Below are 12,687 nucleotides of genomic sequence, written 5' to 3' on the forward strand. Positions count from 1 at the left end.
GTCAATAGTTTGGTTGTATTTTGAAACTACAGCAGTTTAGGCTGTCTTTATACATTCTGTAGTTGTGAAAGTGGTGAGTTTATCTGCATTTCATTCTTTTGAAGTAATGATGATTTCCTATCCAAAAAATACAAACAAATAATAATGCCTAAAGTAGGTGCAAAAATTGCATGTGCATGTATTGCCTGTAATGTGTACAGCCATCCTTCCTTTGCAATTTTTCCCCAGCACACATATTGGAATTTCAATTAGGGTATAGATGCAGAATGGGAAAAAAGATTGGGAGATGTGTGAAATGCTGAATGCATTAAATTGTTGTATTAGAGAAGTGGCTGCATTACAAATTTTAATCAATTTCCATGACCCTCCCCCATCTCACCCCTTCTCTCTTTTAAACAGTTGCAGAAGAAAGAACCATTACTGTTTTTAATGACAGAGAGCTGTGTCCAACAACATCAGCAAACAAACTTGTCCCAGTAAGTTTATTTCTCTTATTAATCAACAAGGCAGCTGGATTATTTTTAAAAGGGGTTTTTTTGCTCTTTTTTGCTCATTTCTTATTTGTTCTCCAAAACCCACCCACTTAAGCTTTAATCAAACTGTCTGGAAGGATCAGTCTTGAAAATTCAGTTTTCTGCCTTGAATGTCCTAGTTGTGGTCTGTTCTTTTGGGTTTTAAATTGGGACCATTTATGTATGGATGTGTTTGATCTTTCTTTGAACAAAGCCTGTGTTCATAATGATACCTTTAATCTGAGATGCTGCTGTCATTCTTCACATGTGATTATTATTCATCTGCATAATATGGGGGGGGGGGGAACTAAAGAGGTGGAACCTGTGTGTGCATTGTAAGAAATCTTATCTGTAGTAGATGTTACAACAAAACTGGGCAAAGCAAAAAGAGCAAAACAGTGGGGGAGTAGTTATGTGATGACCCTTAGTATAGTAGACACTTAACAGATTTTTCTGTCTATCATTCTGTTCTATGAAATTGTCTTCAAAAATGTAATACTTTGAATCCTGCCCCACCTTTCAAAGCCACTTACAGAGTCCGTAGGTTTAGACATCCAATTTATCTTATTTGCCATCTTTGAAAATGCTAAGGAAATACTGGTGCTTTCTTCAGCCCTTATGAAGTCATTTACTGACCTCTGTCAGTCTTCTGATCTCTCCCAACCAATAAATCAATGGAACATGCACAGCTATTGTAAAGTATTAAACCTTTGAAATACTGTTTAATGGTGATATTTTCCTCTAGTGTGCCTATCACAAACCTGTCCTCTACATTATGTTTCCTTCCATCCTTTGGTCAGTTTTCAAAAACTTATATGAGTTATCATGTTCTTGAATCTAAACCCACTATACATTCATCTTCCTAACATCCCTATAAAGAAAAGATGAGGCATTTTCATCTTATCTCTCGGATTAGAACCATGGGATGTCAACTTCATAAGATCAGCTACCAATTCTGGAGGAATGAGCACATTAATCTGTGGAGCCTAAATGGGTACCTTAGGTATGGTGTTTGGTGTTACCCTGCAATGTTTGCAACACAGTGATTTCTGTTTGTACATGAAAATGCTTGTGGGCTATAAATACATGAGGTGGCATATAACTTACATACCTATTCCCATCTAACAACAATATCATAGTAATATATATTTTTTCTGCACTGGTAGCAGTTTGAAATCAATTATAGGTATAATCAGCTTTTCATTTGTTAACCGAGTTTGGACAGATGTTTAGAAGTTGTATATGGCTGTGGCTCCTATATAAATAGTGGCTCTCTGTATTTTACATATTCTTTATCCACAGATTCAACTATCCAAGGCTTGAAAATATTCAAAACAAATAAAAGTTCCAAGAAGCAAACTTTGATTTTACCTTTTTGTACAAGGGACATTATTTTATTATGCCATTGTATTTAATGGGACATGAGCATCCACAGATATTTGCTTCCATAGAGGGTCCTGGAATCAAATGCCAGCAGATACCACAGGCCCACTTTAATCCCAGGTGGTTGAGGACTGTACATAATCTTGAGAATAGATGTTTATTGATTTGGGGGAATGTCCATAATTTAATATGTGCAGACTTTACTGACAACAGTTGTGTACAAACTTGCTTAGACCAATTGTTTCTAATTGTAATTCAGCATTAATAGTAGCCTCTCTTGAATATGATATTATATCTCTAATCCAGAAAATGTAATTTTGAGGCATAAAACACAAAATTGGTTGGTCTAAGGGAATACGTTCCAAAATCCACATTAATTAGTACCTTTGTTAGGCAAAAATGTAAAAGAAATTGTGCAAGACCCTTAGGCCTTTTCATCAGGCAAATATGTTACAAAAACGGGGGAAAGAATGGCATGTGAATATTCAGAGCTAAGGAAATGCTTTTGTCGTGTGAACATTTCTTTTCATCAGTTAATAGCACTCTGTATATAGACTAGAACAGTCACATCGATTGTTTGATTTAGACATGCTCTTCCATCTTCAGAAATTATGAGCCACTTGTAGAAGTTTTCCAGCCAATTTCTGCTCTCTTCAACTTAGAGAGCTCGATTCTTTTACCTTCAACAATATGTTTGCATAATGGTGTCCAGAAAACATTCTTTGGGATTTGGTCAGATTGGTCATAGCTGGTGTGGGATGTTTCTTCATTTATTTGTGCATGGTGTATGCATTGCATGCACTTTCTCCCTTGCCATTGGTAAGCTGCTTTAATACTTGGCAGAGCAATGCTTGCCATGGTGGTCTAAAGGGCGTAGGGTATGACCTGGCACTGGAAGTAAAACTGTGGTTTCCCATTGCAGAAAAGAACAATATATATGCTTCTATCCACATCTGTCTGTCTTATCTCGGGGAGAGGGGCATTAACAGTGGAAGCGAAAGGACAAAGGATATAATTTTCAATGTCATGTAGAAAGACGTCAAATAAGACCAAAAGTTCAAAATGTACATTTGACTCAATCATTGTTAAGTGTTAAATTGCAAGTCCTATTTGGAATAAGGAAACAATGCAAAAGAAATGAATCACTTCACATTTGAGGAAGACAACATTGTACTTCTTATGAAATTTATAGGAATGGAAACCAGAAGAAGGCAAACTGAATACAGCTCTATTGCTGGCAGGATCCTTTAAAATGCCCAGGCAAGAAACCTCAAAATACTGAATTATAAAGCTTTCTTGGAACACAAAGAGCCAAAAAATATGGATGGCTCATTTTCTGTTTCATTTGAAGTGAGACAGTTGTGCTTTCCTTGAGCATGTATTGAACAGAAATTAATTGCCTTGATTCAGGAGAAATGTGAAAAGGCACCTGCCTTTTCAGGCAGAAAAAAACAAAGGTTAGAGCCTTTTGTTACACATGCTCTTCTAGTTGGCTTTGCCTGTGTGGAATCTTGTGTGAATCACACTTTTCATGCTTTCCTATTAATCTCTTCCAAACTGTCTTTTTTGTTGTTGTTGCAGAGATATCATTCCTTAAAGTACAGAAATTACCTGATCCCATGATCTACAGAGCTGGTCCCTGTTATATATAGCACCATATATATATATATATATATATATATATATATATATATATATATATATTTTTTTTTTGCAGGATACCATTTTCAATATTCTTATTCAATATTCAACTCTCCTTCCTAAGTTGCTCTGGGTAAAGGCTTATGATCACAGCTTGTTTAATTTATATGTACATGAGACTCTCATCCATAAATCCATAAAGAGGATGTATTTTCTCAATATACTTTGCATGCAAACTTTTTTTTTTAATTTCCCACATTTCAGTTATGGAAATTTGGTAACTTTATCTAAATCAGCTTAAAGATCAAGCTTTTCCTATTCTTGTGGTTAGAATATTTAATGCAAAGCTGAAATTGAAAACATTGATAATGGTAGCAAGCAGGGTAGTTGTGCACCTTTTTTATGTTTTGTGCTGCATGTAACATGTATCCTGTTATGCGCTGTAGAAGTTTACTAACGTCCTGATGCCATGATTTCCTCTCATTTGCCAAATGTTGAGAATTTGCCCATCACTTGTGCATCTCAGAAAATGAGGTCAGTTTTAGAATCCCAAACAGAATTTTATACAAAGGTGCCAAGGCCATCTGGGGGTTATCAAAACTGTTGCAACACTTCAGTGCATGTAAAGTAGAAATTTAGTGTTAATATAATCCAAGGCAGGCTAACTGACAACTTGTTTACTATAAAAATATTGAGAGAGAAAAAAATATTGAGAGAGAAGAGAGAGATTTTTTAATGCCTCTGACTCAAAACACCCTAGCAATGAGAAAGAAAAACCACATGGACTGGAGGAGTCTACACTTTTACTGTTCGTTCAAGATTGTGGGAAGAGGTACTTCAGGTGGCATCCAGGAGTTACTTTGGGGCCATTCACATTACAATTTACCCCAGTTCTGAAATCGATTCTTGCACGTGAAGTTCATATTCACCCCGAATCCCCCACAAGCGAATCAGAGGCTTGCACACCAGTTCCATGGCAAATGCCTCTTAGAGCGGGTTAAAAGAAATCGGCGCAAATAGCATTTCTTTTGAGAAACCCCGGGTTCTGTGGAATATGAACTTGTCCCCGATCATGACCGGGGCAAATTGAGGGAGGGATTTAGGTCAGAGGGTGGGCAAAGGGCAGGGCATTCCCTCCCATCATCAGAGGGGAGGGGGGAGGATGAGGAGGAGGAGGAAAGAGCCGAAAAAAGGGGAATCTGGATGCAAAGGAGTGACTTTTGGGCTGCAGAGAGCTGTCAGAGAGATGTGGGCGGGGGTGGAGAAAGTGATGAAGGAGGAGGAGGAAGAGGAGGAGGAGGATGAAGGAGTTGGGGGGAAAGAGTCAGTGGGCATCCCCGAGGAAGGAGAGGGTCTGAAGGAAGGAGGAGGAGGAGGAGGATTTCCAGGGGGAATTGGGTTGCGGGGCTACACTGGGGCATGTAGGGAAATCCAGCTTCAGCAGAAGCAGCCTCTTCTATTTCTGATAATTTCCCTTTGATGTGTATTTTTAAAATTATTTTTGGCAAAAAATGTGCATGTTCTTGGCAATATATAGATATATAGATAGATGGTGAGCAGGAGCAAGGGTCATTTCAGGGCAGGTGGGGGGGGGACAGAGTAAGACAAGCCTCTCCTATCCATTAGGGACCTTTTCCCTTTGATGTGTATTCTTTTAAATGTATTTTTCTCTGTCTATTCTATGCGCATAGTCTTTCCTTTGGAATGACAGCTGGATTGTGAATGAATGTTAGAAACCGAATGTAATGTTGCAACTTGGCAAATTGATACAGGTTTTGCTAGGGCAGGCTATTATTTCCTTTGGAATGACTGCTGGATGAATGTTACCAATTGAATGTAATGCTTCTCTTTCCAATTATGTAAATTGACAAATTGATACAGCTTTTGCTAGGAATTCAGGGGTAGCCTAGGGAGAGCCAAAAAAAGCATCCCTTTCTGGCATTCCGAGGTGAGGAATTAGTATTATTGATATTATTATTATTATTATTATTATTATTATTACCTGTGTATGAGGCATTCTGGAGTGGCAAGGAATGGGGGATACTGGATGCATTAACTCGCATTTTGGAGAAAATGGGGCCAGGGGGAGATCATAACCTGCACCCCCCCACACACACAAAGAGGTTTATTTGACAAAAGGTGCGCACTTTGGGGCATTTTGTGCCTGGCTCTTTAAAAAAAAGGAGGGGGGGAGGACACTTCTGATGCCCCTGCAAACTGTCACCTATGACGATTGCTTGATTGACAGCAGGCGCCCTCAAGTTAAACCCGATAAGGCATTCAGGTTAAAATGCCCCTCAATCATAGTGGGCACTTGCTAATGGAGAGATTCGGGGGAGGGGCATCCGGATCTACCCAGTTCCTCCCACGTTAACTGGGCCAGTGGGAATGGGGCCTTAGTTGTCAAATGAAAGAATGTGTATTCTAGTGTTCCACAGAATTGCAGGATATGCTTCCCAGTCCTGCTTACCTAGGAACCAAGGAGTCCTCATCAAAGCAATACACTTTCAAATAAATATATAAAGCTAATGTTTTAAAACAGCCAAACTATTTTCCCTACTTTAGTCCCATAAATGTCTTCTTGTTCTTGACTCTGCCCTATTACTTAATGTAGTTCCTTTTTGTAACCATTCCTCCTTTTGTGCTGGCTGAGGCAATTTTTATATTCAGCAAACTTTCCTTTGTCATAGCCAGTATAGTCAGCCCACTGTAGTACTGCTTTGTAATGTTAACCTTCTTGAAACTCACTAGTTTGTATTTTCTTTCTATCATTTATTGTAGCAGAATGATAGCCTTTTTTGTTCAGTCCCCTTATCTGTACACATACTTCAAATTAATTTCTCTTAATTTTGGATTTTATGGCAAGATAAAATCCAAAAGGGTACATCATTGGTGTACCCTTTTTTTGCCCCTCTACATTTCAGTTAAAAATATGGTTACAGAAAGAGAGAAAGATCATTAGCAACAAAAGAATGAAATAATATGGATACATTGGGGGGTTGGGGTTGAAAACTCCGTGATCTTATTCATAAATGTGTGTACACAATATATTGGTCAAGCAGTAATATTCTAAAAACATAACAATACAGTAGATGTTCTGGGAAGCATCTGATCAAAGGATGCATAACTGTACTGTTTTGTTATTATCAGATCCATCCCCTGAGGTGCTCTGTAAGAGGAGGCTATTTCTGTCTTACAACAGAAATCAATTGTTTATAGGTAGGTTTCTCCTATGCTTATTTGAAACAACAGTAGCGACAAAAGAAAGTGAATGGTAAAGAGGAAACAACAAGAAGGGAAGCATGGCCTTCCAGCTCATTCTGGCATTCCTCACCAGCCTTACACAAGTATCCATGTGCCATATTATCACAACATCTAAGTTGAGTCAGCATGAGCAGAGTTTTTTTTAGGATGTGTGTGCATTTGTGGGTGCGGTTGGATAAAAAAATGCAACTGAAAATAAAAATTGTGCAGATTGGAAACAAATATTGTGCAGTTGGAAAAATGGGAGAAAACTAGGCACATTAAACATTTATTGTGCATTTAAATGACAGTATTAAGCAATCTTGGTGAAAACAGGAAAAGCCCAGTTTTGGAGAGGAACTGATTCTGGCCATACATATTTAATGAGGCAGCAGGAATGGCTCTTCCACTGGTTTAAGTGTCATTGAGTTGGGATTTATGTTGGAGAATTGAGACATTGGGTTATCCAGTTAGGTAATAAACTCAGACAGATACATATAAATGACTTGTTTCTTTAAGAGAGGATAAGAACTACTGAATTTGTGGGGAAATCTGCTATGGATATAGAGTTGTGATAATGGGTCCTCCCATTATCTGTGTAGCACATCTGAGGGGGTATAGTCTCCCCTCCAGGTAAATTAATGATGTGTTAATGATTATTATTAATAATGATTATTATTGGGATCAACATAATGGAGGAGTCACAGAGAACATGAGAGATGATGAAGATGATCAGTGCCAAACTTTGAAATCCTTCCAGAAAAGGTTATAAAAACCTGAGGGGGACCACAAGGCTGTCATGCCCAGCCTGGAGGATGGCTTGGAGGACTCAGAGGATGAGCTAGAGCCCCTGGGACCTGAACCTGTAATGGAGGAGCCAGAGCCCCTGGGGCTTGAACCTGTAACGGAGGAGCCAGAGGCTGGCCCTAGTTCTGCTGGAGCAGAGTCTATGGCCCCTCCAGAGATTCAGCAGTCAAGTTTGCCTGGTGCCGAGGCTGTGGACACGGAGGAGGATCTGGGCAGTGTGCCTACCTTCAATGAGCGTCGAGCAGAAAGAGAGGGCCTTCGAAGATCTCGGAGGCTTTATCAGAAGCGTCTTCGTAATCAGACACAGCTGAAGGCCGGCTCCTTGCCTTCTTAAGCACCTAGAGCATGTGTGGTTCTTTGCCAGTGGATATCTGACTCTTTTAGAGGAAAGACTCTGTCTCTGGCTCCTTTGGCTTCTTGTCTTGACTACCCGGAAACCTTGACCTTGGACTGCTTTATCGACCTGCCTATCTGTTGCCCTGAACCTCGGACCGTCTGACAATTCTCTTGGTAATCCCTTTTGGTAGAACTACTGTGAATCTCCAGGACTGTGTAGCTTACACTGACTTTGCTGTGCTGGGAGGGGGTTTGTTTGTTTGGGAACTAGCTGCCTTATCAGCCCTTTGGCTGCTTTCCCGGACAAAGGCAGAGAGAAGAACAAAGATGGACAAAGGAGCTGGGTACCTGCCACACATATGAACACTTGGTTGAGGCTGAACCATATGGTTCAGATTTCCAGCTTGTCCCAGGGACATCCAAGACCCCAGAATATCTGTTCTATTCCTAGAATAGGAAAATGTGTAGCTAGACACATTAGGGCTTATGTTTATTTTTGTGATATTGTCTGAATATGACCTAGACTATTCCGTAACTTTGTAACTTCTTCTAAGTATGTCTCAAGGGAGGTACCTTTCATGTCTGGAATACCCTTTTGCTAATGTACTGTACCTTGTTTCTTAGAATAAAGCTTCCTTGAGCTTTATTCTAAAGGAGGTGGAAAGTGCAGGTTTAACCCACAGTAACTTCCCATTGGGTTAGTGGGAGATGTGGGCTAACATCAGTGGGTTGTAGTAGCTTAGATGATGTCTAGAGATCCCATCCTACTCAGCAGTAGCAGGTGGGGACCCTTGACTTTATGGCAAGATTTTAAGCAAGGAAAGTAGCCTGTTTATGTTTGTTTATTGTTGTTTTTAATCCACTGGGAAGTTTGTGCAGTTGGAATATCTACTTTAAAAACAATCTGCTGCTGAGAATGTCTCTGAAGGGATGAACCCTAGATGTAGTGAGTACATGGATTTTCCTATCTATTATGTTTTGGCCATTCAAACGTTGCTAATTATCACATACCAACCATCACTTTGGGAAGCAATTATGTATACAGAAACAAAACCTTAATTGTCATATTTAACAAAATTTCACTTGGATTAGGTCTTCTAAGTGTGAATACAGATATGCGAAAGTGGTCAAAGCATAATAAACATCCATAAAACGTTCTATATCAGAAGTAACAAAATATTTTATGAACATTTTCCTAATGTTTGCAATCTGAAACCCCTTTCAGCTTTTTATCACATAACATTAGCTACATGTATATCCAAAGTATACAAGTGTACTCATGCACCTCACCATGTATGTACTGAAGGTTGCTGTGTTTGGTGCCTTCAACTCATTTCCAGTGTACTGCAACCCTAAGGTGAACCTATCATGGATTTTTCTTAGCAGGATTTTTTCAGAGGGAGCTTGCCTTCCTCTGAGGCTGAGAGAGTGTGACTTGCCTAGGGTCACCCAGTGGGTTACCATGGCAGAGTGGATATTCAGAGTGATCTCCAGAGTAATATTCCAGTGCTTAAACCACTACACCAGGCTGGCTCTCATGCTGAATGTAGGCGGCCTGTTCCCGCCCCTTTCCCTGCCAGATCAGCTCCTCAGCTGCCACAGTGGCAGCCTCTGAGGCCCCGATCCGCCGCTTTCCAGGCCGCGGGGAATCGGCAAAAGGCCACTTCCCCATGCCCTAGAAAGGGGTGTCCTTGGGGCTTCATGCCCCAAGGACACCTGACAGTGGCGGGGACCAAGAGAAAGGGGCCACTTGGCCCCTTTCTCTTTTGTGTTGCTAGCACAGCCGTCTAAAGGCTGCGCTAGCAACACAAATTAAGGAAGGAGCTCCGTTTCAGAGCTCCTTCCGGCACTGCGGAAAGGGCGCCCCAGGCACCCTCGTGCAGTGCCAGGACATCACTTCCGTGCCGCTCCGTTTGGAGATGGTGCAGTTGTGACGTCCCAATCGCGGCACCCATGTAGAATGGGTGACGCCATTTTGTACATACTAGGTACGAACTAGGGTTAGGGCGTCCGGAAAGGACGCCCTTTCCTAACCCTAGTACGTACCTAGTACGTACTTTTTGTGCATCTGGAACGTGCCGTAGATTGCCTAAATTGCTGACAAAATGATAAATGTGGATGTAGAGACAGAGACTGAGGAATGATGTTAGGAAATACAGAAGGGGGTGGGATGGAAGAAAGCAAAGCTAACTGCAGGAAGAGTGCTGTGAGATCAAGGCACAACTCCAGATTTGCCAAGACATTTTGGTACCTGATGCAGAAGAGCAGTTGGTACCTCCTCCCTAATTGAGATACACAGTAGTCAGAGCTGACCATGTTATTTGGCAGCTGAGGCACAAATCCCCACCGCCTTGTATGTCAGTAAAAGTACACTAGTGATAAATTACTCTGAAACCAATGCATACTAAGTGTACTAAGGGCTCTACCAGTCTTTCCTGTAGTTCTGGTAAATGTTGAGGTATTCTCTTTTGGGATTTCACACTTTATAATGGCTTACTGTCAAGAATCTCTCCCCACCCCCACCAAGTTTAGTGAGCCAGCCTTCTGTATGTAAAACAGCAAGAACTTTTTCCATTAACAGTCAATGTTAGCAGGAAGACATTTGCAGGCAGAACTACCATCATCCACAAACATTGGCATAAAATTAACAGTGTCCTTTCCTAACATTTTGTGAGCTTTATTTTGATTTGGTAACAAATTAAAACATACCTGCCCTTCCCACCATGTTTATCCAACCCACCCACCCCCTTATACTCTTTCAGTCTTGTCTCTGCTTTCCATTTCCCACAAGAAGGTCCTGATGAAAGAAAACCTCTCCCAGACAGCTACACATTCTTGTGCTAGGCAACAATCTTCCCTTTGAACTGCTGCTAAATGTTTACACCACCTTTTTGCCTCCCATCATTTCCTAGCAACATAAGTTATACACCAGTGATAGCGAACCTATGGCATGCATGCCAGAGGTGGCACTCAGAGCCCTCTCTGTGGGCACACGCACCATCGTCCCAACACAGACTTCACTAGAGTTTGTCATTAGAAATCCAGAGGGACGTGGCACTTTGCAATAAATAAGTGGGGTTTGGGTTGCAGTTTGGGCACTCGGTCTCTAAAAGGTTCTCCACCGCTGTTATACACTCTAATACTCCTACAATAATATATTAACCAATATAACAAATTAACACAGTACATACAATGTATGGCAGATTCAATTGGATTCTGACACTTACAATGGTTGTTTCTGTTACCATATTTATTTTTTGTTTCATTTTTTTAAAAAAGTGTCTGTTACCATATCTAGTCATGCCCTAAATATATTGGAAGGGGCTTGTCCCTGACTTGTTGCTGTTCGCAGAGGATTTTCTTGATCAGTGCATTTCTTTTCAACTGCACTTTCCTCCCACTGGAGATGTGGTTAAGTGGTGTGGGCATGGTTTTCCTCCATCCCTACCATCCTTTCCATGAACCCAACAAACTACCTGCCCACATGCTCCTCACCTGTATTTTTCCCACACATGGTGTTATGGACTGCCCTGGGCCTGACTTACTGCTTTTTCACACTAAGGGGCAAACAGGAATTAAATGAGAGTTAAACAGAAAATGTTGTATGAAGTATGATAAACATCAGGCATTTCCTGTTTAACTCTCATTTAACTCTTGTTTAAATCCTGTTTGCCCCCTAGTGTGATAAAGCAGTCAGAGGCACAGTCAGATTCTCAAGAAATGGAGGCAGATGAGATAGAGGCAGATCTGGGGCTGCCTGGATCAGCAGTCCCAGAGCAGGCTCAGGAAGCTGCAGAGGTATAAACAGACTCTATGGACTCTAGGCTGCAAGTGCTAGGACCTGTGGAGAGAAGTCAGGTCAAGGAGTCCTTGAGGAGGTCTTCCAGGCTAGAAGCCAAGAGGAGAGCTAATAGGTTTCAGCTGAGAACAGCAGAGGCCTTTTAATAGAGATTCTTTGCAGCCAACAACCAGTCTTGCAGCCTTGTTCCTGTATTTCTTTCTCTTGGATTCAAGTTATTTGACCTCTGGGCTTGCCTTGTGTCTATATCTGTGATGGTGAACCTATGGCACACATGCCACGGTTGGCATGCGATGCCATTTTGCCAGGCACGGGGTAAGGGAGAAGGCGTAAGAGGCATGTGCATGACCGTTCCACCTCCTAACTGCCTTTTTCAGGCCTCCCACTGTTGCGGTGTAACAGAAATTTCAGGAAACTTAAAGATCTAGGCCTGGCATAACAATGATTGACAAGAGGACCTAGTAAATTGAAAATCCATAAGTTTATTTCCAGTTGTCGACAAAGGAAAACATTGAACTCAGTGGAATTCAAGTTCCAAAAAGTTGAGATCCCGAACAAGACAAAATGGCTCTTTTTATATTATTGAAGACAAAGAAGCTTCTTCAATACACCTGCTTGGCTAATTACAATTTAAACATACAGAATTCTTACAATCAGAACAGAAATACATGCATACATTAAAACTGCATCATCACTCCTTATCCCCTCCTTTAGGAATTTAGTAGCTTTCCTCCTAACCTTGCTCCTGAACATCAACAATGTATCCTTATCTTAAATTGTGTATATTATGTCTAATTTTGTTGGTGCCAGCTTCTTACGGGTCATGATGCTCTTTTTACTCCTTTGCTCTAATTTTCTCTAAATTCCAAGCCTCTATTTTAAAAACCTATTTTTCTTTAACCAAAGCGACTCCATGTTTCTATGGCTTTTTATTTCAACAAGGAATTTCCACCACATTGGGAAGCC

At 40.8% G+C, this 12,687-nt stretch overlaps 1 protein-coding gene across 4 annotated transcripts in view; it reads left to right on the forward strand.

Moving 5' to 3' along the window:
- LOC149314349 (tetraspanin-4) overlaps nucleotides 1-12,687 on the forward strand; it is a 771,146-nt gene that overhangs the window by 169,459 nt on the left and 589,000 nt on the right. For all 4 annotated transcript variants that reach the window (XM_089520921.1, XM_089520920.1, XM_089520922.1 and 1 more), the window contains one exon: nucleotides 400-476. In XM_089520921.1, the coding sequence (XP_089377047.1) occupies nucleotides 430-476 (47 nt within the window). In that variant the 5' untranslated portion in view covers nucleotides 400-429. The remainder of the gene's footprint in view (nucleotides 1-399; nucleotides 477-12,687) is intronic.

The sequence above is a fragment of the Sceloporus occidentalis genome, unplaced genomic scaffold (genome assembly GCF_023333645.1).
Source record: "Sceloporus occidentalis isolate IW3139 unplaced genomic scaffold, rSceOcc1.0.p SCAF_4, whole genome shotgun sequence".
NCBI classification, from domain to species: domain Eukaryota; kingdom Metazoa; phylum Chordata; class Lepidosauria; order Squamata; family Phrynosomatidae; genus Sceloporus; species Sceloporus occidentalis.